Source organism: Perognathus longimembris, chromosome 1, assembly GCF_023159225.1.
Source record: "Perognathus longimembris pacificus isolate PPM17 chromosome 1, ASM2315922v1, whole genome shotgun sequence".
NCBI lineage: Eukaryota > Metazoa > Chordata > Mammalia > Rodentia > Heteromyidae > Perognathus > Perognathus longimembris.
This window is the reverse complement of record NC_063161.1, coordinates 161,739,445-161,766,222: the sequence shown is the minus strand read 5'-3', so window position 1 is coordinate 161,766,222 and position 26,778 is coordinate 161,739,445. Positions and strand designations below refer to the sequence as shown.

The 26,778-nt window shown below is 52.2% G+C and overlaps 1 protein-coding gene across 4 annotated transcripts in view; it reads right to left on the bottom strand.

Annotated features, from left to right (window-relative positions):
* Camsap1 (calmodulin regulated spectrin associated protein 1) overlaps window positions 1–18,454 on the bottom strand; it is a 65,764-nt gene extending 47,310 nt beyond the window's left edge. For 3 of the 4 annotated variants that reach the window (XM_048346088.1, XM_048346081.1, XM_048346097.1), the window contains exon 1: window positions 18,149–18,453. In XM_048346088.1, coding sequence (XP_048202045.1) covers window positions 18,149–18,305 — 157 coding nt within the window. In that variant the 5' untranslated portion in view covers window positions 18,306–18,453. Of the gene's footprint in view, window positions 1–18,148 lie in introns of all 4 variants that reach the window. The other variant, XM_048346105.1, reaches the window with a different exon arrangement.
* Window positions 18,455–26,778: the final 8,324 nt, after the last annotated feature.

Here is a 26,778-nt window from a genome sequence, read left to right as displayed (position 1 = left end):
TCCCTAGCTAGCACTGCTCCAGCTTTACCTTCAAAGACCTGGGCTAGGGGTCCCAGACAGAGACTGGGACCACCTCAATACAGGGGAACCCACCCTGGGGATGTCATGATCTGCCACCTTCCACAGTGCCCCCCTCCCCCCCCACCCCCCCACCCGCTCACTTGCAAGGTCAAACTGGAAAGACAGCTCTTTTAAAAGGAGAGACCTGGGGGGAGGAGGGGGAAAAATGAGGGAGGAGGTAACAAATTGGGTAAGAAATGTACTCACTGCCTTACATATGAAACTGTAACCCTCTGTACTTCACTTTGACAATAAAGAAAAAAATGAAAAAAAAAATAAAAGGAGACCTTACAAGAACAGAGTGACACACGGAAGTAGTGTGTACAATGTCATGCCTCCTCTAGTCAAGGCAAGGGTCACAAATCACACTTCATCAGGAAAACATGAGTTCCCACAGTTACCAATGCTAGCACACAGAAAACAGCAAGATACCCGAGGGGCCAGCCCACAACCAGCCACAGACCGAAAACCAGTCCCAGCCTGGGAAAGGAAGAACCAGCAGGGAGTACACAAGGAAGGCGACCTACAACTAGGGGACGCGGTCTGCTTTCAGAAACGGGCCTGGTATCACGAGGGCAGTACAGAGACAGTCCCTGCATGCAGCTGGAAGAGCCCACGGGGGACATGTCCCCTGGAGCCGTCACCCCTCTCCTGATCAGGTGCCGTCTGGGGCCTCACCGGCGTCTAAGAACACACACTCAACTCCAGGGCATGCGAGCTGGGACGTCCCACACTGGCTCGAGCCCTCTATGTGACGTGGGGTAGGCGAGCTGCAGGACTGCGGCCTGGGGTGGCTGCTGGAAGCAGTTATCCACCCTCCCCTCAAGCACAGGAGTTCAAGACTGGCCTGGACAACATACTGAAACAATACCTATCTCAAATAGTATTATTAATAATAATAATATAGAGGTGCTTTTTTTTTTTAAGGAAAGATACTATCTTGGACCTCCTGAATATTCTCCAAACCTTGGAAACATGTGGGCAGGCAAATGACAAAATGGTGTGAGCAGTATCTACAATTGTCTTTTGCAAGAAGTCTTCTCTCTGAGATATACCAAGTAGATGGGCGGATTGATGGACAAGAGACAGATGGGTGTCTCCATATACACAAATACATAAGCAAGCACACAAATTTTTAAGAGTATATTCTCTTTATATTTTTTTCTAGAAAAGAAATTCTGGTAAAATCTGAGAAAACGGAAGAAAACGTAGAAATGTGTGTCACACTTAGAGATATGGGAGCCACAAGCCCAGCGTGGCTATGACAAAATCAAGGCATGTTCAAAGTGCTACACACTGTAAATGCATGATGGATTTCACAGACCTAAGAGAAAAAGTTAAACGTTAATAATTTATTGGGTTGTTTAGATTTATTGGGTTGAAGTATATCATTAAACTTAGTTTCATTTGGTTTACCTTTTTGATGTGACTAATAGAAAATTTTAAATTACTGTATGGCTTACATTGTATTTGTGACAGTACTGGTTTAAGGGACACATAGGTGCTGATACTTTCTACTTATCTTTTTTTAACCTTTGTCAGAAAATTACACCATTCCTTTACCAGTCAAAGCAGCAAGAGCAGCGGCACTACAAATGCTGGCAGGACTGGGGAAGGAACCCCACGCTGAGGAGCGTCATGGTAACACTGAGGAGACCCACGCTTTAAAGTGGCTACAGGAGGCTCCTGGGCAGGCCAGGCTGGCAGCTGTGTCTCCGCTGTTCCTCTAGGCTTCAACTACCAACCCTGGACACCTCGAGGACAAGAAAAGGAAGATGGAACGGCAGAGCGGCAGAACGCATCTCCCCCCACCCCCACCCCACACTGCGCCTCCCCAGCCCTGCGCCCCAGGTAAGGCCTGGTGCTGGCTGACTCCCAGTACAGCAAATGAAGCAACGCAGGCAGCTCATCCCTGCCCTGGACAGAGACAACAGCTAGGGACCATGCAACACAACACCAGCCCAAACACACTCTCCTTCCTTCCCTACTAGGCCTCCCTGAAATCAGAGCCACCTGGTACCGAGGACCCAGCAGGAGCACTGACATGGAGACACAGAGACATGGAGCACAGACATGGAGACACTCTCCCTTTGCTGCTAGTTATGAGGTTCCTCTCCCCACACAGCTGGAGGCTCCAGCCAAGGGCATCAACCCAAAACACCAGCTGGGACCCATGCTTCATCTGTTGGAGGAAGGGTGTCCAACTACAACCACCACTTCATCATGCTGCCCGGGAGGCTTTCTGACCTGTAGCCAGATCCCTACCAGTGCCAGAGCCCAGCTGCCCAGCATGGGAAGCTTGTCCTGCCCTCAGCCATCACCAACAGACATCGCAGAGATCAGACAACACAGCACTACAAGGCTGGGACATAGAGGACTACCCTGGAGTCACAGCTCACAATGGAAGCCAAGACAAGTAAGCGTCAATGGGACTGACTGTTGGTTGAAATTTTTTAAATCCAAGTGGTTGGAGTAGTGGCTCAGTTGGGTAGAGGGCTAGCCAATGAGCAGAAGCAAAGGTACCAAGTTCAAGTCCCACTCTCAGACCTAAAAAAAAAAACAAACATCCAAATGTCCACTGTCCTAACATATTGGTCCAAGTGGTTAAGAAATGATCGAAAACCTTCTCTTTAATAAGAAAATATGAAGCTGGGCATTGCTGGGCTCACACCTGTGATCCTATCTACTCAGGAGACTGAGATCTGAGGATTGCAGCTAAAAGCCAGCCCGGCCAGAAAGTCTATGAGGTTCTTATCTCCAATTAACCACCAGAAAACCCAAAGTGGCTCTGTGGCTCAAACTGGTAGAGCATTATTAGCCTTGAGCACAAAAGCCCAAGCACAAAGAGGCTCCTTGACCAACACACACACACACACACACACACACACACACACACACACACACACACACACACACACCACAAAGAAAGAAAGAGAGAGAAAAGATGAGCAACTAACACAATTTCCAAGATGAATTAAATGTTGAAATTATCTGGCAAGGATTTTAAAGTGGCATTCATAAAATGATTCTAAAGCAATTACAAATTATAAAAACAAAACTGGAAAACTTCAGAAAAGAAAGGTGTATGTTTGCACGTGTGTATGTACTGGCACTGAGGTTTGAACTCAGGGCCAGGCTGCTTACTTGCACAGTGTGCTTGCTCAGCTAGTACTCTACCATTTGAGCCATACCCCTGCTTTTTTTCTTTCCCTTTTTTTTTTTCTTTTGCCAGTTGTAGGGCTTGAACTCAGGGCCTGGGTGCTGTCCCTGAGCCTCTTTGTGCTCGGGCTAGTGCTCTACCACTTTGAGCCACAGCGCCACTTCCGATTTTTGAGTGGTTAATTGGAGTCTCAAGGGGACTTTTCTGCCCAGGCTTGGAATTGTGATCCTCAGATCTCAGCCTCCTGAGTAGCTAGGATTACAGGTGTGAGTCACTGGCACCCAGCCATACCTCTGCTTTTTAGTGGCTATTTTTCCATCCAAGCTAGCTCCCAACTGTGATCCTCCAGAGCTCAACCTCCTGAGTAGCAAGGATTGTAAGTATGAGTCACCAGCACCCAGCTAATGAGGTTTTTTTTTTTTTTTTAGAACCAAATATAGCAATAAAAAATATAGTAAGTTATTTAAAAACTAACCGGCAATGACAGAGGACAGAACCAGTAAAAATCTGAACAATCTGAACCGGCAGTGGAATGGAACCAGAACTGCGGGGAAGGAAGGACAGAGCGTGTGGAAGCTGTGGGGAGGTTACAAAAGACCTAATACTGCACACTGCCACCTCAGGAGAAGAGGGGCAGCTGAGAGAGCACTTGGTTAAGTAATGACGGAGCCATTTACAGCCAAAGACACAAATCCACACCGAACACTGAGTAAACACCCAATGGCAGGGAGGCAAAGAAATGTATGCCAAAGCACATCATTTTCAAAGGTCAAAAGGCCCTGAGGCAGTACCAGAGGAAAGGCGCCATGCCTAGGCCAACCACAGTGAGTCCCCTCATGGGCAACTGGGGTCATCTCCAGGAAGGAGCACCCATTTCCACAGGGAAAAACCATTGCCAGCCAGCCACCACAAAGTACAGCCCATCTCCACAGGGAGCACCACTGCAGACACTGGGAAGTAGTACCCATTTCCAAATACTCAGGAAACAGCACTGTCTGATACAAATCCCACATGCAGCAAAACTACCCTTAAGCAATAAAAGGGAAATGAAGATATTCTCACTGGAAAAAATTAAAGAATCTGCCCCCAACATACCTAGAAGATGGCCAAAGGAGTTTTCTCTCCAAAGGGGAAAAATGATAAAAGAATGCTGCACCACCAAGAAAAAATAATGGAAAGAGACAATGTGATAAATTCTGCAGACTGTCCTTTTTTAGTTTCTAAAGTGGTATATGATGAGAAACGAAACCTCTAATACCATTAGGGATTTACAACAATGGCATTTAGAAGTAGGACGATAGAAGCTGGGCGCTAGTAGCTCACGCATGTGATCCCAGCTACTCAGAAGGCTAAGATGTGAAGCCAGGTGAGAGAAAAGTCCATGAAGCGGCGAAAGGCCAGTGGCTCACATCTACCACCCTAGCTACTCAGGAGGCTGAGATCTGAGGATCTAAGTTCGAAGCCGGCCAAGGCAGAAAGTCTGTGAGACACTTACCTCCAATTAACCACCTAAAAGTTGGAAGTGGAGCTATGGCTCCAGTTGTAGTGCACTAGCCTTGAGAGGAAAAAAAAAAAAAAAAAGTTCAGGGACCGTACCATGAAACAACAGCACAACAACATGATGAAAGTCACATCAATGTACCATTACCCATCAGCTGGCTAGGGTACTTTTCTCTACCCAGACAGGAACCATACAAGGGTGAGAGGCTCTTCCAGTGCTAGCAATCCTGATCCCTCAAGTTCCCAAGGCCACAGGGCTGGACTTACAGCTCTAGCTCTAAGAGCTAGAGGCCAGTTGCTCTCACCTTGGAAGCGAGAGGCTTGGGGCTCTGGCACTCGGGTTGAGGCTTACTGCTCTAGGCTTTAACGACCAGCAACCTCAGCACTTGGCAGCTTTTGTAACCCTGGGTTCCTGAAGGCACTAAATGGTGGTATTAGACAACAGCAGGCAGCACCTTCCGGTGTCCATGGCTCTTGCACAAGCCTCAGGCCCAGGTGTCAGGATCCCCCCTTGACAATCGCCCATATTCTAGCTCTGGAGCCCGAGTGGCTGGGACTTAGGCTTGTCCTTAAGCTTGACAGCTCTCTGGAAGTCTTCCAGAGACCAAAGCCCAAGTTTTCTCTTCTCTGCCTCTGGAAGGTTTTTGGTCTTTCTTCCTCTCTGTAGGTATACACACTACCTACCACCTTCTCTTGACTTCTACCCTCCGATACTGTCTGCTCCGTCACCCCTGCCCTGGCCACTCTGAAATGCCTCAGCTGCCCTCATCACCAATGCACTGGCACTGCTGAGGAAGCGGCCACTGCCTGCCTTCCATCAGCGTATAGCTCAGCTACCACTTCCACTGCTCTCTCATGAAGACGATGAGAAGCGGGGCAGGCAGGAGAAGACCAAAGAGGCCTTCCGTCGGGCAAAATGCTGCTACTCTGAGAGCAAGGCAGGAAGGTGCCTCGCAGCGGACTTTCACAGTGAGCCAAACAGCCTGCTTCTGGCAGCAATCCACACAGATCTTACGTGTCCTGCATGTGTACAGATCACAGAGCCCCAGGTCATGAAGGACAGTGCTTGTACCAGTCACGAGCCTTCTGCTGGCCACCAGGCGGTGCACTCCCCTCTGGCCAGGGTGAAAACAGAGTGCACAGAGGTTTGTGATGGAAAGAAGCACATACAGGGACAGCTCCTTCTGGAACTGAAGTCATGCTGGGGCAGCAAGCAGCTGGGGTTCTCCTGTAGCTTTTTCATGGTGTTGCTGGAATGTTCAAAGTAGCCGCTGCACCAGACACCAGTGGCTCACACCTATAATCCTAGCTACCCAGAGGCTGAGATCTGAGGATCATAGTTCCAAGCCAGACCCAGCAGAAAGTCCACGAGACTTCTCTCCACTTAACTGCAGAAAGCCAGAAGTGGCGCTGTGGCTCAAGTGGTAGAGCATTAGCCTTGAGCACCAAAGCTCAGGGACAGCACCCAAGTCCTGAGTTCAAGCCAAAAGCAGCCACTGCCCAAGGGCAGGCAGGCTGGCTGCTTAGCTGGCAGTCCTTGGCCAAGACAGCCACAGAAGTGCCATAAAGCTATCTATTAGGGAGTGTATTTAAAGGAGCAATACACATTAAAGGGGGTGCTTACAACAAAAGGCTTATCACTAAAGTATCAAGGCTAAACTCCTGCCCTGCTCCCCTCTAGTTGCTCCCAAGACAAAGACAATGGGCATGAAGCCCACTGCAGGATCTCTCTCTCCAGCAAGTCCTCTCTTCTTCCAAGTCCAGTCAGACCTCCTGTGATTAGATTCTCCTCTGGCCAGTCTGCATTTTCTTCTCAGACAAGCCAATGCATACGAGCAAGCATAAAGAAGAGATTATAAAGAATATTGTGAAAAGATGAGATCATTAAAAGATTAGGAATGTTGGTTCAGGCCTGTAATCTTAGCTACTCAGGTAACGTGGTTCAAAGCTAGCCTGAGTAAGAAAGTCCATGATGGGCTGGGAATGTGGCTGAGTATACAGTGCTTGCCTAGCATGCATGAAGCCCTGGAGTCAATTCCTCAGTACCACATACACAGAAAAAGCTGGAAGTCATGCTGTGGCTAGAGAGCTAGCTAGCCTTGAGCAAATGAAGCTCAGGGACAATGCCCAAAGTTTAAGCCCCAAAACCAAAAAAAAAAAAAAAAAAAAAAAAGATTAGGAAAGACTGGGAGAGGTGGCAAAAACTAAAGTCCTCAACAACCCCATTCTTCTCTAATGTAAGTTTGTTGTTCTGCACATTTGCTTTTTTTTTTTTTTTTTTTTGGCCAGTCCTGGGCCTTGGACTCAGGGCCTGAGCACTGTCCCTGGCTTCTTCCCGCTCAAGGCTAGCACTCTGCCACTTGAGCCACAGCGCCGCTTCTGGCCGTTTTCTGCATATGTGGTGCTGGGGAATCGAACCTAGGGCCTCGTGTATCCGAGGCAGGCACTCTTGCCACTAGGCTATATCCCCAGCCCGCACATTTGCTTTTTTGGGGGGTGGTAAAGTTGGGTTTAACGCAGGGCCTGTAGGTACTCTACCTACGACTTGGGCGACACCTCCCCCTCCCCCGTTTACAGCATAAACATGGTATCCACCTGTTACTTTCCACATGAGGTGGGTGCCAAGCTCCTGGTAGGGGGTGGGAGGTTTTAACCTGACACAATGACTGACTGCGGCAGGGTAGCTTCCCGAAGCTCTGTGCTGACACCTCTCTTCAGCAGGCCTGAAGGGCAGGGCAGGCATCTCCTCAGCAGAAAAGGATTAGGAAAGGGCAGAGGAAAAGGGGAACAAGAGGTAGTCTCCAAAGAAACCTCTTACACACCCAGGGCCCGTCACCAAAACAGACCAAACTCTAGGCCCGAAAGAACACTTTACTAAAAAATCACAACATTATCTTACCATAATGAAATCATGCTAAAAATACCAACAAAAATACAAGAAAATCTCCCTAAAAACTTGGAATTACAATGCTCATAGCTGCTACATTCTGAATATTTGTATTCCCATTGTTAGGTACTGAGGGTGCTGCCTCAGGAAAGACATTAGTGCGCTTATAAAGAGGCCTGAGAGTTCCTTTAAAGCCCCTTCTACCACATGAAAACACATAGAAGGCACCGTCGATGAACCAAGAAACAGGCCTCACAGCCGCTCCATCTGCCAATACTTGGACTTCTCAGCCATCAGAACTGTAAGCAATAAATCTCAAAGGTATTTCTCTAAAAGCAACACAAATTAAATACGACATTATGTTAAACAGGAAGCATCAAAATAAATGTTTGTAAATACACTGAACCAGAAGAAAATGAAAATGTAACCTATGGCTACATGCTGGATACAGCTGTAGATCTGATGGCACAGAAAAGAGGGATGGGCCGAGTGCCAGTGGCTTGCACCTATAATCCTACCTACTCAGGAGGTGGAGATCTGAGGGTGGAGGTGCAAAGCCAGCCTGGGGCTAAAAAATCTATGAGACTCTCCGGTTAACCACCAGAAAACTAGAAGTGGCTAGATCAACTAGATCAAGGCTAGTGCTCTACCACTTGAGCTATAGAACTCTGGGACAGCACCCAGGCCCAGAGTTCAAGCCCCACTACTGACAAAAAGAAAAGAAACAAATAGTCCCCACCCATACCCGCAGATCTCAGCTCAAGAAACTAGGAAAGGTGCCACTTAATTGCACACATCAATATGGTAAACTTTATGTATTTTCTGTCACAATAAAAAAGACCTAAACATTTTTTATTCAGTTAATTTTGGCTTTTATTTTAGATTATTATGTATCTATATCATGACCCAGAAACTTCCACACAGGTACTGAAAACAAAAGAAAGCATCTATCCACACAAATAAAATTTTGTAGTCACTTTATTGGTAATAGCCTAAAGCTGGAAATCACCCAAATAATCATCAATAGGCAAATGGGTAAGTATATGTGGCGAGACACACAATGGGGTCGTGTCACTACACTCAGAAACTGTGCTGCGTGCAGGAAACCAGATGCAGCCCTGCTGAGCGCGTGCTCAGGTCACAGGAAACACCAGAAAGACAGGTCTAGTTTGCAGCAACAGGAAGCAGGTCAGGGAAGCCCCGGATGGAACACACAGGGACTCGGAGGGAACAAAACACCCTTTCTCTTGATTGTGGCCAGTCTAGCAGTGTAGACCTCCAGTTAAACTTACCCAACTATGCACTTAGGTGTATTTTATTGTAAATAAGCAATACTTTAGAAAAAGATGGTTTTCCTCCAAGGTCTAATACAAGTCTACATTGTTCTGCCCAGTGCCATCACAGTGGCCTTTGTCTCCCCCACGTCCCCCACCAGTTTTCACCCACCTAGGCTCCACACTGTCTCCTCTGGCTCAAGGGAACATTCTCATTCCCATGCGGGGAGCACCGCTCCCTCCTCTCACCTGCCCTGCTGGTGGTACCGCGACTCTACTCACGCAGCCTTGACCATGAGAAGCTCAGAGAGACTGGTACTGGTTTAGTCTTGACTGGCTGAGTTTGCAGTGATGAAGGATAAACAAATCAGCAGCACTATCACCAATGTAAGACTTTTCAACTTTCCCGCAGTACAAAAGCAATATACACACAGAGGCTCAGGCAGGAGGAGTTCACAGCCAGACTGAGCTACTAGTATGCTTTAGGACTCTAAATACAGAAGCAGATAATTAAATACAACAAAAATAAACTAGTATGCACTCAAAAGAAGTCAAACTTTGAGTTTTGAGCTCTGCCCAGGCTAACAGTGTGCCAATGCTGGGATAGCAGGAGTAAAACAAACAAGGGGCTACAGGAAGCTAGTGTGTGTGTGCGTGTGTGTGTTGGTATCAGGACTTAAACTCAGGGCCTTGGGCTCTTACTCATCTTTCTTGCCCACCACTGGCACTCTACCACCTGAGCCATGCCCACAGTCTAGCATTTTGCTGCCTAGCAGGAGATAAGAGTATCCTGGACTTTTCTGCCCAAGGTGGCCTTGGACCATGATCATTTGATCTCAGTCTCCTGAATAACCAGAATAACAGATGTGACCTACTGGCAACAAGCAGAGCTGTGTTTTTGATGACAATATTTTGTTTATGCGGGACTTTGAACATAAGCCTCATCAACGGCCAAGGGCTACCAATGAGAAAAAGCAGCTTCCCTTGTGCAAGACCTTGAGTTCAGTCGCAGAGAGGAGAAAAAGATGGCTAGGCAGCTCAGGAAAGAAATCAGAAATAGAACTAAAACTCAAAAATCATCTTTCTATATGTGAAAACAGAGCCATAAAAGTAGAAAAACTATGAAACAACAAAGGCTGTTCCTGCCCTGTTGAGGATACCAAGTCAACACTGCAGGTCCATCTCGCCCACTGCTGTGGGATGAGCCCATCTCCCCCACTGCTGTCAATCAATCTATCTCCCCCACTGCTGTCGGATCAGCCCATCTCCCTCACTGCTGTCGGATCAGCCCATCTCCCCCACTGCTGTCAATCAATCCATCTCCCCCACTGCTGTCAATAAACCCATCTCCCCCACTGCTGTCAATAAACCCATCTCCATGAGGAAATGTTCAACATCCCTGGTAGTAAAGGAAATACAAATAAAAACAACCCTGAGATACCACCTCACTCCAGTTAGAATGGCCTATACTCTGAATTCAGGCAACAACAAATGCTGGAGGGGCTGTGGGGAAAGAGGAACCCTTCTCCATTGTTGGTGGGAGTGCAAATTAGTACAACCGCTTTGGAGATCAGTATGGAGGTTTCTCAAAAAGCTCAATATAGGGCTGGGATGTGGCTCAATGGCAAAGTGCTTGCCTAGCAACTGCAATGTCCTGTGGATCCCCAGTACCAAAAAAAAAAAAGCTCAATATAGACCTACCCTATGACCCAGCCATTCCACTCCTTAGGCATCTACCTGGAACAGCAGGCCCCAAGATATCAAAAAGACATTTGCACTTCCATGCTTATCGCTGCACAATTCACAATAGCCAAAATATGGAAACAACCCAGATGCCCCTCCACAGATGAATGGATCCAAAAAATATGGTACCTATACACAATGGAATACTACATAGCGATAAGGAATGGTGAAATATTGTTATTCGCAGGGAAATGGTCAGAACTTGAACAAATAATGTTGAGCGAGACAAGCCTAGAACACAGAAAACAAAGGGGCATGATCTCCCTGATATATGACTGTTAAGATGGGGTGACGGAGAGACAGTAGAGACCAGGTCTGTGAAACCAGAAACTGCTTGTCAAATGGTATTTCCCACAGGATTGGATCAGCTGACCCAACAGTATGTAACTAAAACCAAACAACTACTCAACATATAAAGGTCAAAAATTGACCTCTCAGTGGAATACAATAGCTCAAAAGCTATGTATGTACACTCATATAAGACTACTGTCGACATATTATCTAATGTCGATATTACATTTAAAGACCTAGGCGAATTTTCTTGGGCTTGGCCACGTGGCTAGTGTATATGTTCTTGGTACATTGTATATTGTATATATGTCTACCTGACCTAGGGAAGGGAAAGAAAAACAGGGCCTAAGATATCACAAGAAATGTACACACTGCCCTACTATGTAACTGTACCCTTTTTGCACAACACCTTGTCAAAAAATTTGTCAATCCATCTCCCCCACTGCTGTCAATAACATCTCCCCCACTGCTGTCCGGATCAATCCATCTCCCCCACTGCTGTCAATAAACCCATCTCCCCCACTGCTGTTGGACCTGCCCATCTCCCCCACTGCTGTCGGATCACCATCTCCCCCACTGCTGTCGGATGAGCCCATCTCCCCCACTGCTGTCGGATCTGCCCATCTCCCCCACTGCTGTCGGATCTGCCCATCTCCCCCACTGCTGTCGGATCAATTCATCTCCCCCACTGCTGTCAGTCGGATCAGCCCATCTCCCCCACTGCTGTCAATCAGCCCATCTCCCCCACTGCTGTCAATCAGCCCATCTCCCTCACTGCTGTCAATCAATCCACCTCCCCCACTGCTGTCAATCAATCCACCTCCCCCACTGCTGTCAATAAACCCATCTCCCCCACTGCTGTCAGTCTATCTCCCCCACTGCTGTCAATCGATATAGTCTCCTGGATTTTGCTTTTAGAATGTCTCTGAGTTCCATCTTCCCTTCTTATTTCCACTGCCAACAAGACAGGTTGGCAGGTCCAGCTCCAGCCACATCAACTCCAGATGTTCTACTCATCTATGCCTCCACCCACTCCTTCCTGCTAAATACATCTTCCCAGGCTTGCTATCTTAGCATGCCACCCCTACTGAAAAGCCTTACCAGGCACATGCCATCAAAGAAACCCCCAGAGAGCAGGAACACTCTTAACAATTTGGGCCCAAACTATTTCCAAATTAATCACCTACTATTTCAATCCACTGTGTATTTGCCTCAAAAGGCTAATCTACTCAGTGCCTGAAAACATTCCACTGCTACACAGTGGTACAGGGAGATGTCCTCCCTGCTACTTTGGGGGTGACCCAAGCCTTCTCCATCCATCCATCTCACCCAGCACCTCCTGTGCAGAGGCTCCCCTCTGTAGCCCCAGCAGGGCGGCGCCGCCACACCACCTCATGCACCAGTCCCGTGTCCCCTGGGTTTTCATCAACAGAAGGGGAAGGCATCATATAATAGGTAATCACCCCTTTGTACTGCCTACAAAACAAAACTATGGCCAGCCACTGGTGACTCAATTCTGTCATCCTAGCTACTTAAGAGGCTGAGATCTGAGGACTGCAATTCAAAGCCAGCCTAGGCAGGAAAATCCGTAAGACTCTAATCGCCGTGTGTGTGTGTGTGTGTGTGTGTGTGTGTGTGTGTGTGTGTGCGCGCGCGCACACGCACATGTATGTGTATGGTACCACTCATATACATATACACACACGTATATACATATAGGTATAGACATATATACACATATATACATGTATATGGTCCCATTTAATTATCGTCAGTCACAAATGCAATACTGGCTTTATCCAGGGCACCCTTGGGCAAGATGAAAATTGGCAGCAAGCAGTTTTTCCACAGTGCAGCCAGGAAGTGTGGAAAGGGCAGTGTGCACACAGTACTGCAGTGCACAGGACACAGACACGCTACAAGAAGGCCAGTAGCTTCTCAAGGATGAATACAATAGCAAGAAAACATTAAAGACCATTTGAAGATTATTTGCCCAAAGTTAAGTAGCCTAAGAACAATAGTAGCTGACCCTTTCGAGAGTCAGTCGTGAAAAACTGGTTTACAGATCGAACTTAAAGATGGATTTATATATTACTACTAATATTAAAGTGTTCTTTGTTAATTTTTTACTCATGGCATCAGGGCAGAAAGAACAAGCTGATAGACTCTAGAAATATGAATTCCCCCACTCACTTCTGGCCATCAGGACTGAACTATAAACCACTTCTGTTCAGCTAGTACTTGGGCACTCTGCACAGGGGAAACAACACTAAATGTGACAACCAGGACCGACCACCCCCCATACACACACACACACACACACACACACACACACTGCAAGTTCAACCAGTCAGAAGATGGCCTGTCCCAAGATTCCCCAGTGGAAGGAAGGCCACCCTGCTGACCAGGCAGCAGCCTATAGCATCGGTTCCAGTGTTGATACACCCTTCATCCCAGAAACACCTTGCCACCAACAACACAGCTATTTAAAACATAATCCAAACTCATAAACCAATGATCTGACCAAACCCACAACAACCTGGCCACCTGGCTCTGCTCTGGGCAGGGAGGCACACGGCTGCCAGAGGCGGGCTTGTCCCTAGGAAGTAGCCCCAAGCAGGGAGAGGGATGGGGAGCCCAAAAGATTCCAACAAGAAATTCTCTTTTTTCTTTTTTCTCCAGTCCTGGGGCTTGAACTGCAGGCCTTGAGCACTGTCCCTGGCTTCCTTTTGCTCAAGGCTAGCCACAGAGCCATTTCCAGCTATTTTGTTTATGTGGTGCTGAGGAACCGAACCCAGGGCTTCATGCATGCTAGGCAAGCACTCTACCGCTACACCACATTCCCAGCCCCCCCCAAGAAATTTTTTGACCAAATATTACTATAGCAAAACAAGCCAGAGACCCCTGTCTTTAATAACTAAGGGGTCTACCTCTAATCCCAAGTAAGCAAATGAGCCCATGCTTGTCAGCGACAAGTTATTGAACCCAGCTTCACAGGTCCTCCCGGGGCTTCTTACTCAGCCACATGCCTTTCCAATCAGCAGGATGAATGGGTGTAGAGAGAGGGAGAATAGAGCCGGAGGGAAGAAGGGTAAAGCATTCCCCATGGCAGCAGCGCTAACACCAGAATCAGGCAGCTGCAGCCCCTCTTCAGCCCAAGCAGGCCGGGAGTGAGAAGGCCGAATGGCTCACCGAGAGCCCACGGTTCAGGGCAGCCCAGGGCAGAGGGACAAGTCAGCTTCCACTGAGCACACAACAACAGCCTCAAAAAGCTGGGAGCCTTCTCATACTTCCCCTGGGCCTTTTCACTGGCCTTGAGAGGGGAACGCTTGTATTTCCCTGAAACCCAGGCCAGATGCCTAAGTTTGCTAAAGACACAGGTGAAAGACACACCACACTAGAGGGAAAAACCAAGACTGCCTGGGCCCAGCACACTAGTCTACAAAATGAATGGCATTTCCAGTACTCCTTCCTTTTTCCATCAATTTACTGCAAGTCCCATCCAAAGTGTTACCACTTGTTCTTGAAGCCTAAACAAATCCTTGCCCCCCCCCCCTTATTTTTGTTGTTGTTTGGTGGCACTGGCTTGAGCTCAAGGCACTTACCAGGCAGGCACTCAGCACTCAGCCCTCTGCAGACATGCACAATTGTTTGTACATAGCCACAGGCCCCAGGTCACTTGGGTGAGCTCCCGGGGCCTGCCACCTTCTACAGAGGGACAGTCCCTGAGACAAGGGGAGAAAGCACCAGCCCCAGCAGCCAGCTCTACACTTCAGGACCCGATGAACAACTATGTGACACACGGAACACCCAAGCCACTTTCCCAGCAGGCCCACCTAAAGCTGATTTACCATGTAAGTGTCTACACCAAAAGCGCCATGTCTTGGGGCTGGGAATGTGGCCCCATGGTAGAGCGCTCGCCTCGTATACATGAAGCCCTGGGTTGGATTCCTTAGCACCATATATATAGAAAAAAAAGCCCGAAGTGGCGCTGTGGCTCAAGTGGCAGAGTGCTAGCCTTGAGCAAAAAGAAGCCAGGGACAGTGCTCAGGCCCTGAGTCCAAGGCCCAGGACTGGCTAAAAACTAAAAATTTAAATTAAAAAAAAAAGGAAAGCGCCATGTCTGGTGAACAGTAACCTAAACTCAAGAGCATGGGAGCGTGGGGCGTTCCAAACAAGAAACAAAGATTCCCCCCACTGAGGTGAAGAGTTTTAAGAGGGGAAATTACCCATCCTGCCATCTGCTCTCCCCTCCCCACTTTCCTGCATGTCACACCCCATCCTAGACAGCAACAAGTTCTGATCCACAACACAAATAAATGAAATCTCTTCAGCTGAGCTAAGGCAAGTCTTTTTGGGAGCTCCCAAATTGGTAAAGTTAAATACTCCCAATTAAAAAAAAAACAAACACGGGGGGAGGGTGGTGCTGGTGGCTCGCATGTGTAAGTAATCCTAGCTACTTTTGAGGCTGAGATCTGAGGATTGTGGTTAAAAGCCAGACTAGGCAGGGAAGTCGGTGAGACTCTTATCTCTAGTGGCTCTGTAGCTCAAAGCGGTAGAGCACAAGCCTTAGCGAAAGAGCTCAGGAACAGTGCTCAGGCCCTGAGTTTAAGCCCTATGACTGACAAAATAAAAACACACACACACACACAAAAAAAAAAAAACAGTAATAACACCTGCTTCCTTTCTAGGACTACATATAGAATAAAAATGTCTTCATTTAACAAAACTGAATGGAAATCAGACTCCTAAAACTGGCATAATGGGCCTTCTTTTAGCAGAGAGCCCATCCCAAATCAAGGCTACCTCAGACTCCTGTCCCAGAATGCTACCTGCTCTTCAGTTCCTGCTCTCATTTGTAATCTTTAAAGGCCCAACTTTTCAGTAATTTCACATTTTCAAAGCCTATATTAGTTATAAGATTTTTGCCTCACTATTGATAACGCAACAAGTAATTAAGAGCAATCTGGTCCTGGGAAATAAAGGTAGGTTAGTCAGATCCAGACCCTACAGTACTGGCATATCCCAAGTATATGCCAAGGCTAAGAAGCACAACAAAATACACACTCACTTGCTAAAGACACTAAAGAATAGTGGCAGTGTTTACAAGTTTCGGAGCCTGCCACTCACTGGTAGAATCTAAGCCATTTCTAAGTGGACAATTTTCTACATACACAAAGGGCTATGGGTGTAGCTCAGGGGTAACTACTATGCACAAGCCACAATCACCAAAAACAAAACACCACCACAGGAATGAAACCTTGTACTTAAGCCTAAGAATATACCACTTTTAACAGGAAAAATATAAACCAGAACCGAGTCAGTGCCCAGGAACAGTGGAATGGTACACAATGATAGGCCTCAGTGAAATACTGCCCAACAGTGACAAAACATGTAGGGAAGCAGGACGAGGTAGGAGAAACCTAACAATATAATGTACGATAAAGAGAGCAAGCCTTAAAACAAAGTATGAGAATCACATAAAACTCAACAGTACAACTTGGTGACTTAACAAATGTGAAATACAGAGAAAAGCAAAACCATGTGGCTGGGGAGGGCAGGGTGAGGAGGGGGGTACGGAGCCCTCAAAGGTGGGCAGCGACTGAGAGCCTGGCACCCAGGGTCCCCTCAGGCATGACTTCTAAGGTGTTCTACACCCATTTTATTAGTTCTACTCTTAAACTAAGGCACCTGATAGCATCCTCCAATACATCATCTGACTGAAGTTCAACAGATCCAGTGAGTGAGAACTGCAAGACTTAAAATTGTACAACAACTATTTTCTAACTTGCATGCTGCTAAAACGAGTTTAAAACAAAGCAGTGTATTTAATCCCCGAGACTAGCAAAACATGTTTGTCCTTATGACTAACTGGAGGCCTGCTAAGGCATACGCCACTGTCACACAAGAATGCTTGCCCAGCGAGTTTTTAGAACTGATCAACTCCCCCTCCTCCTCCCCCTCCAGCTTTCTATTGGAATCAATCAGTTAGTCAAGCGGGCTGCGTTTTGACATGACCATGTAAGCTCTCAAGGTACCTTAATCAGTCATCGCTTTCAGTCACTCTCAACTCCCCTTTTCTGAACCAAGGTCTACTGGAGACAAGGCCACCAGAATAAATGCAAATTAAGGGGAGTCATGAGTATTTTAACAAAGCACTTGAAATGACTACAGAACACAAAGGAGTCAACCCACTACCAACATCACCTAGCCTGCAACGTTCTGAGAGCACGAAACCCGAGCATCTTAATCCACTAAGCATATTAGGTCTTGCAAATGGGAAAGCGTCCCAAGGTTACCCAGTTTGTCCCGACTGGAATTGTGGTTTGTGTAAGAAGTGTAACAGCCTACTAGCTGCAGGGTTCAACAGCTCTGGCTTTTTAAGTACCAAAATTCAAAATATAGAACAGCTAAGAATCAGGGGTTGTCCCCTTGAACGCAACCTCAAACCACCCAAGGCTCCATTACAAGGCTCCGAGCCAGGGTTCTGGGCTGTGGCTACCCAGGTGACGGGGACCGGGGACGAGCGAGAAAGCTTAGGGCGGGCAGCCCACCCCACTCGGACCACGCGGCCATCTCCGCCCCCGAGGGGGGCCTGGAGCGGGGACGACACGCGAGCGCAGTTCCACGCCCGGACCCACTGCCAGGGGCCGCAGCGCCCAGCTGGCCGGGGCCGCCAGGACCGCGGGGCGTCGGCCGGCCCCGGCCCCGGGCCGCTCCTCGCCTCCCGTCCCCGGGCTCGTCCCCAGCCCGGGCCCCGGTCCGACCCAGTCCCGTCCCCGTCCCGGCCCCCGCCCGCCCACCGCCCGATCCCCGGCCTCCTAGGCCCCCTCGCCCGCGTCTCCGCACGGTCCCCGCACAGCCCCGGTCCCGTCCCGCTGCCCCCGGCCCCTGCACAGCTCCCAGGCCCCGACCCACCCGGCCCCGGCCCCGGTCAGCCCGCAGCCCCCGTCCCACCCGGCCCCGTCCCACCCGGCCCCGGCCCCGGTCAGCCCGCAGCCCCCGTCCCACCCGGCCCCGTCCCACCCGGCCCCGGCCCGGCCCCGGTCAGCCCGCAGCCCCCGTCCCACCCGTCCCCGTCCCACCCGGCCCTGGCCCCCGGTCGGCCCCCAGCCCCCGTCCCACCCGGCCCCGGCCCCCGCCAGGCCCCGGGCCCCCGTCCCACCCGGCCCCGGCCCCCGCCAGGCCCCCGGCCCCCGTCCCGGTCGGCCCCGGCCCCCGGCCCCCGCCCACCTAGGCCGTAGGCCTTCGCGCAGATCCACTGCAGGTTGGCGGCGATCTTGGCCCGCGCCGCGTCGTAGCGGTCCAGCGGTACCAGGTCGGTGCCGTCCGGCGGGGCTTCCATCCTCCTCCAGCCGTCCGCGGCGGCGCAGGCGCCGGCGTCCACCATCTGCAGACAAAGGCCGCGGCGGCCGGGCCTCAACAAAGGCGCCGCCGCCCTCCCGTGCCGGGCCCGCCGGGGCGCACGGCCCTCGCCTCACGGCCGCCGCCGCCGCCCGGGCTGCTGCTGCATGCTGCGGGCGCCGAGCCGAGGCCGAGGAGGCGCCGAGCGGGCCAGGGAGGCGGCGGCGGGCGGGCGCGGGCCGGGGCGGGCGCGGGCCGGGGGCGGCGGCGGCGGCGGCAGCGGCGGCGGCGGCGGCGGCGGCGCGTGCGCGGCTCCCGGGAGGCGGCGGCTGAGGCGGCGGCCAACGGGCGGAGCGAGCGCACGGCAGCCGCGGCACGCAGGCGCAGCTAACGCCTCCCGCAGCCCCGCCCCTCCCCGCAGGCGCAGTAACTACCGTCCGCGGCCCCACCCCCGGCCCACGGGCCGGTGCTAAGTGCCCCGCCCCGGCCCTCGCCCCGCCCCCTCCGCGGGCGCGGGGGTGACGTCCCGCTGCTGCCGGCGCAGCGGTGACCCCCGCGGGCTCTTTCCCCGCCCTCTCCCGCAGGCGCAGTAGGCTCACCACGGGCCTCGCCCCGGGCCCGCCTCCGCGGGACGCGGCTTCCGGTCCTCCCGCAGGCGCAGTGGGTGGGCCGGCGTCCTGGCCACGCCCCCGCCGGGCGGGGCGGGGCCGCGCCTCCGTCTCTAGTTTCCCAGGACTGGACCGTCGGGGGCGCAGTTCGCCCGCCCTTCCCCGGGTGCCCGGGCCCGCGCCCCGACCGGACCGCCCGGCCCAGGCGCAGCTCGCCGAGTTCAGGCCGCCCGGCGGGCTCTCGAGCCCGAGCGACCCCGAGCTCGCCGGGTGAGGCCCCCGCTGGGCGGGGCGCCGCCTCCCCGGCCCCCCACTCCCGGGTGGGGACGGACGCGGAGCCCCGCGGAGCCCGATCTTGCGGGCGGGCCGGGAGCGAGCACCGCGCGGGCCGCGCCGGCCGGGCACCTCCGGAGCGCGGACCCGCGCGCAGCCCGCGGGGCAGCGGCGGGACGGGACGGGCGCGCCGGGATCGCCCGGGGGGCTGGGGCCGGCCGGGAGGGCCTGGTGTGCGCCGCCTGCCCGGGGGCGGTAGCCAGCCGGTGGCCCCGCCGTCCTCGTCGGGGAACCTTTGTCTTTTTCTCTAGCCGCACCTTGCTCCGCCTGAGCCTTACACCCCGGCTGTTTTCGTTTTGCTTTTCAGGTAGGAGCTCCCGGTCGGGCCCACTGGCCTCGGTCCTGGTCCTTAGGCCCTCGGGCCTGCCCCACCCTGGCCTGCTGGTTGAGGTGGGGTCTGACTGGTTGTCTGGATCTTCATGGTCTACAGGCGGGAGCCACAGCTCCCGTCCATCCGAGGGAGGAAGGGCAAGGCAGGCGATGGGTCACATAGGAGGACACGTTCCTCTGCTCTCTGGAACCCACTCATTCGTTCCAGTAGGTTCTAAGTGGATTCCTGAGAGCTTTCCTAATACGAGGTCCTGCCGCCTGTACATAGAGAGAGAGGGGGCCTTGCGCCTTCCTTTCCAACGTGGGTGCTTTTCATTGCTTTCTGCCCTGGCCTTTCTCCAGGATGCGCGGAGGGGCTGGAGATCAGATATCGTCGTCCCTGAGGACGAAGTATCCAGTTCGTTACCGAGGGGTGGTGGCTGGGGGTTTCTCTCAGAAGCTCTTTATCAGGCTGAACACCGTTAGATGTTGTCCAGTACTTCTTCAGCGTCTGCTGATCACGTGGGCTTTTTTTTTTTTCATTCTGTGAATGTGGTATGTGACACTAACTGGTGTTTAGATACTGATCTCCCACGGAGTGAACTCCACTTGGTCATGGTGTATAATTCTTTTTGCATCAGCCTGGATTCAGTTTACTATTTTGTTGAAGACTTTTGTGCCATGTTCATAATAGAGATTGGCCCGTGACATTTGTGTGTGGTTTTGGCATCAAGTTGCTACTGGCATCATGGAAAGAGGTGAAAATGTGAGAATTTGCAGTGATTGGCATTAGCTCCTTTAAATGTTTGGAAGAACACAGTAGTGAGGCCAATGCATCTGGGCTTAGAGGGAACTTCTGCTCACTAATAACATCTCTTCACTTCTATTTGGATTGTCTATTCCTTCCTAAGTCAGGTTTAGTGGTTTGTGTCATTCCAGGAATTTGTTGAGTTTATCTGAGTCCTAAGCCATGCTAAGAACCACATTGTCCTTAATCAAGAAGGAAAAGCCACAGCAGGACCAGGACTCAGCTTTTCCTGTGTATGTGGTACTGAGGAACCCAAGGCTTCATACATGCTAGACAAGCACTCTACCACAAAGCCACCTTCCCAGCCCTAAGATGAGTTTTGATTATCTGCAGCAAGAGGAACTGCTTGTCAGAGGAGCAGAGACGTTGTGCCCTACTCTGGCCACCCTTGAAGTCCCACCCCATCAGGGTGGAATCAAAGCTGTCAGCCCGGTTCAGGTGCTGGTGCGTGGCACCTGTGGCCTGCCCAGTCCTCCCTTGGGCTCTGGCCAGTGCAGGCTCCCTGCCTCCCCTGATTCACAGGATTCCAGTGCCCACTTGACCCCAGCCTTCACACAGCCTGGTGGGACCTGAGCCTGGAGGCAGGGCAAATGGAACCAGGCAGCAGAGAGGGCAAAACAGGACTGCTGGTCATCGACTGAGATGCCAGGATGGAGGTGAGGACAAGATGGCTCCTCTTAGACCCCGTATCCATATTTCAGGGGAAGGGGTTCCCAGCAAGATACTGTTCTCCAGTGGGGGACGGGGGTTGAGATGACCTGGGTGGGGTACTCACAGTTCCTAGTGTTGCTTCAGACCATCTCTGGGGCTGACTGACCAACTTGGCTGTGGGCTCCCTTTCCTGCATTGTCCCGTGCGGGTTCTTTAAATCCTACGCTGAAGATGCAACTGCAGGCTGCACATTGGGCATGACGATCTGCATGGAAAAAGCACCAGGAGTCACTGTACAGTTTTAAGTTCTGGAAGGTGGCACATTAATGTCTGCAATCCTCCCAGGAGCTACTGTAACCCATTGTGTTTGCATATGTCAGGTCACATTGTTCTAAGCCTCCTGTGGAGAAATAAGTGAGGCACCTGAAATTCTGCAGATGTCTTATCTCTGATGGGCAACCAGTCTTAGACCCGTCAAGTTCCTCACCAACAGACTAATAGAGGAGGCTCCCCAGCTGAACGGAAGCAGCTGAAGAGAGAGGCAAAAAGACACTGGCCAGGCACCGGTGGCTCCCACCTGTAATCCTAGCTACTCAGGAGGCTGAGATCTGGGGATCAAAGTTCAAAGTCAGCCGGGAAGGAAAGTCTGTGAGACTCTTACCTCCAGTTAACTACCAGAAAATCAAAAGTGGCGCTGTGGCTCAAGGGGTAAAGTGCTAGCCTTGAGCTGAAGAGCTCAGGGACAGTGCCCAGGCCCAGAGTTCGAGCCCCACCACTAACAAAAAAAAAAGGACACTATGTCCAGAGCTGTCTTTCTTCTCTCATCTCCATTCAGTCTTGATAAAATGATTTTCACCTTGTCATGTGTCAGATTTATTTGCATTGCTGCCTTGATATTTCCTCTTCATTCTGAAACTTCTTTCTCCTACAAAGCAAAACACCTCCTCATAGAAGGGTTTTGTTCTATGAAACCCACTTGCACGTGCACATCCAATGACCACACCTGTGGCAATGAACATATTCTGTGCGGCCACAAGTTAAGTGGTAAAGAAAATAGAGAGTTGAGGGGCTGGGAATGTGGCTTAGTGGTAGAGTGCTTGCCTAGCATGCATAAAGCCCTGGGTTTCATTCCTCAGCACCACATACACAGAGAAAGCTGAAACTGGTGCTGTGGCTCAAGTGGTAAAGTGCTAGCCCTGAGTAAAAAGGAAGCCAGGGACAGTGCTCAGGCCCCAAGCTCAAGTCCCAGGACTGGAAAAAAAAAGAAAAAAAAAAAACCCAGCACTTCCAGGACCAGTGCTGGAGTCACAGTCCCAACCCCATTTGGCAGACAAAGCAAAATGAACATTTTCATTGGCAGCCGTTTCTTCTTCACAGAAGTCTTTTTAAATTCTGATTCCATAAAGTTCAAACTATGTGCTTTGGTCCTCTAAGCAGGCAAGTCTGCCTTTAAGTCCTGGGTGAAAATGGAGGTTTGCTCGTAACCTCTGTCTTCATCATGGTCGCTCCGGCCGGGCCGTCTCCTTCCTCAGCCATGCCTGAGGGAAGGGCCCGGGGCAGAGCCACTCACCCCCTGGCAGACACAGTGGAACTGGCATTGCTGCTTGTTGCTGGGGAACCCAAAGGCAACTGTTTTCGGTAGGATGCTTGTGTTGGGGTGTGGGACACTTCCACCTAAAGAACTTCACCTGTAAAGGTACAAAGGACAGTGTGACTGGCTTCTAGGAGGTAAGAACACCTGGGTGTGAGATCAGGGGGGCCGGGTAGCAGGCTCACCTCTGGGTGTCGGATGTTTTCATCAAAAGATCTCTTAGCTGGGCACCAGTGGCTCACACCTGTCATCCTCGCTCCTCAGGAGGCTGAGAGCTGAGGAGCGTGGTTCCAAGTAAGCCTGAGCAGAAAGTTCACGAGGCTTCTTATCTCCAGTCAACCACCAGAAAACCAGACGTGAGCTGTGGCTCCAAGGGGTAGAGCGTGAGCCTTGAGCAAAACGCTCAGGAACAATACCCAGCTATGAGTTCAAGCCCCATGGCTGACCAAAACAAGGCAAAAAAGATCTTTCATGTTTTCATTAATTTAAAAAAAAAAAAAGAGAAAAGGTCCAGAAGGGGAGGAAATGACCTTGACTTTGGTTGGCTGCGTGGTAGAGAAGCAGAGGGACAGGAAGTCTCTGCTGCCCTGGAGTGACCAGAGGCTCTGTGTGCCCGAGATGCTCCCACCTGCCTGTGAGAGCCAGGGGCTGGGGCGGCGCTTGCCCGGGGCAGGAATCCTGTCTGAGTGTGCGGGTATGAATGTGCGTGCTCACAGCTGTGTGCGTGCACACGCTCGTCTGGAGGGGTTTTCGGCCTGTCTGGCATGCTTAGCGACCGCGTTTAGGTTAAGACACACCATGGTGCGTGTCTGGCCTGGTGCCTCTCACTGGCGTCCATCCATAAGGAAGCCACTTCTACCCGCCCACGCGGGGACAGTTTGCCCACGAGGCCCGGAAAAGAGGAGCCGTCAGCGCGAAGGCACCGCTGGGCCACGCGCACTTACTCGTGGTGACCCAGTACGACGAAGCAGCCTGCAGTCAGCTTCCAGGAGACCCGCGCCAACCGTGGCTCCGGCGAAGCGGGCCTCCGCGACCCCGCGACGAGGGCAGCCACGCCGGAGCCCTGGGGCTGGCCTTTCCCTTTGCAGCAATGGCATCCCCGTGGGTGTGGTGCCGGAGCCTTGGGTGACGTGGCGCGACGTGACGCGGGTGGCTCAGTAGCAGCCGGGCTGTGGAGGGGACCCCTGCAGGCAGGGAGGGCTGCTCCGCTCTGCGCCCCTCCCACCTCCCCCCTGGCTGCCGCGCTCACACCCTGCAAGATGCCTGAGGGCTGAGGCTCCTCTTGGTCCCTCTGCGCAGCGGGCACCACTGAGGCAGCTGGGCCTGACAGGAGCAGCTCCCCGCAGCTCCTGGGTAGATGGTCTGGCGCAGGGGGTCCCCGCGGCATGCTGCTGACCCGGCTGTTTTCATTGTAGCACAGACGAGTTTAAGGCTTTCGTTTTCTTTGCTGGCCCTCCATCTTGACTCCCCAAACAAGAGTAGTCCCTGAAGTATTTGGCTTTCATTATCATGACACAAATTTCACATACAGTCACGATTTAGGAGAGGCAGTCTGTCTAGCTCACAGCTCCATTTGCCTTCCCTCTGCCCGGAGTGAAATCCACAAGAACGTCATTTCTCAGCAGAAAATGGCATGTCAGGGGACAAGGGCACACACAATCCATGCACCTGTTTGCCTAAAACTTAGCCACCTCAGGTGTGTTTAAGTTTTACTTAAGAAAGAAAAAGAGGAACCAAGCATTCCATATTCTTAAATGTTAAGGAAATCAGTTCTTCAACACAAACTTAAAAAAAGAAATCAGTATTGCTACGTAGAGCCCCGCTGGATATGGGCTTCTGGGACACTGGTTCTGGCCACGCTGTGCCTGGATTTCCTCAGGAGGATTACAAAGCTGTGTGCCGCCAAACTAGGATGACACAACAACCCGAAGAAGGGCTCAAGTGCAGCCTAGATGAGAAAGTGAGTTTAATGGGGCCTACTCATTGAGCAGTGGCCCGGCCGGTCCCCCGTCTACTTCTCCTGGGACAGCAGCGGCAAAGCTCCAGCGCCACCTCGAGTCAGAACAGCCTAAGTGACTGAACTCAAATGACCCTGGCAAAGTTCCACATTTTTGTAAGCTCCTTTACTCTGTGTGTGGGGGGGGGGGGGTGCTGCTGACCTGGACAGACACTGTTGTCACCCCATGCCCCGTGGAAGGAGGGCTTGTATGCTGCAGTCCCACACAGAACAAAGCAGGATGGCCTGAAAGCAAAAATATCACAATAATTGACTCCACTCCAGACCTACAGCCAGCCTAGCCTGGCCATGCACAGCCCCCTGGCCTAGGCTTCCATGGCCTTGGCCTCCATCTGCAGACCCAGCCAGAGACTGGCCACCAAGGACAGCATGGGAAGGGCCCCGGCGAGCCTCAAGGAGGCAGCACCTGGGGTCAGCCTCTCTGCCGGGAGGGGCTTTTGGGGAGAGGGATCGGTTGTGGTATAACATCCCTAGGGGCTAAGGGATACCTCCCCACCCCCACCTTAAGGCCTCTGGGTCAGCACAAGACCCGGCCAGGATGGGTGAGAGGATGACAGGCAAGAGCAGGTGAGCAAGTGGCATGCATGCCCTCGAGGGGCCCAGCTGCCCCCTCCGGAGCTTCATTTACTCAGCCACCAGCCGGCCATGAGCCTTTCCCACAAGTATCTGTCAGGGGTGGGCAGGCTGTGTCCAGGCATGTCACGGTGGCCAGTGAAATGCCATCCCTGGACAGGAGACCTGGCAGGCCGAGCTGGATTGGCGCCCCTGCCCTTCACCAGCACTGCCGGCTGCTAGGTCACCCAGCACGACCAGAAGGACACCAGCCACAGCGGCAGGCCGGCTGCCAGTGGGCGCCCTCCCCAGTGCCCACCTGTGGGGGGGGAGCCTCCTGCACCCACCCTAGGCTAGGCCTGCTCTGCTCCTCCCTGCCAAGTGTTACTTAGACACGCAGAGATGCCTCCCCCGCCACCCGAAGCCCCGCAGTGTTCTGGGTGAAAGAGGCGCTCTTTTCTCGTGTGTTAAATGCTACATGAAATTTACATAAAATGCGTGGTTCTAGCCACCTCGGTGCACAGCGATCCCCACTACTTTCCTTCTTCCCAACGGAAACTGCCGCCCTTCCACACCGGCTCCCCAGCCCCTCCGCCTCCCACGGCCTCCGTCCCACCCACGGTGTCCCGTGAGCACCTGCAGGCCTCGCGGAGGCAGCCCTTCCTCCGGCAGGACGCGCTGCAGGCGGGGCGGCCGCGGCAGGCGGCAGCACCCTTCCCGCTACGGCTGCCATGCGCTCGGTGTGGGCCAAGCCTCTGTTACTTGCTTACCACCCGATACTGGGTGTGCAAACATCTTTTCTGCGTCTACCCAGGAATGAGACTGCTGAGTCTCGTGAAACCTAGGCCTAGTGTTTTTATGAACTGCACCCTAACACAGCTGTGCCAGGAAACACGTGCCGGCTAGGGGCAGAGGGAGGGGAGCTGCCCGTTAGGCCTGCCCATGGAGAGAGGGCGCTTACCGCTGTCCTCAAGACTCCCGCCGTCCGGGGCCTACACCTGCTGTTGGATGTCCTCAGGGCCCACTGTTGGGGTTGTAAATTGCCGGGCTTAGCTTTATTCCTCCCCCACAGGTGGGGAAGAATCCTAGGCTTATCTATCTATTCGGCCGGGGATCCATACCTCTCTCTCACGCCCCCTCCGGCCGGTAGGGTGACGGACGCAGGAGTGGGGTCCCGGGTTTAGCCTGGGGTCACGAGTGGGTGCGAGACCTGCATGCTCGCCAGCCCAAGGAAGACACGAGCGCGTGAGATCTCAGAGACGTCTCTGGGACGTTCTACTTTATTCAAATGAGGAGCCCCCCAGATAGACCCCCGAGGGCGGGCACAAGAGGGATTGCCGATTGGTCACAGAGGACTGTCCATCAAGTGATATCAGGGGACCTCCCTCGGGGGCAGGGGCCCAGCCCCCTAAGGATGGGTTTCTGAGGTGTCCTCCATTACACACGTGCTGCCCCAGGAGCAGGGCCTTCTCTTCCTGCCAAGGGCCCCTTTAAAGGCACAGCTGACCCCAACAGCCCACCGTTTTGGTCATGTGACCCCAGTCCCTTGCTGCTGCCTGTCCACCCTCCCATCCCCATCCCATTATTCCATTCCATCCTCCCTGCCCACCCCTTCCATCTTGCACTCTGCCCTTCCTGCCCCCTGGTACC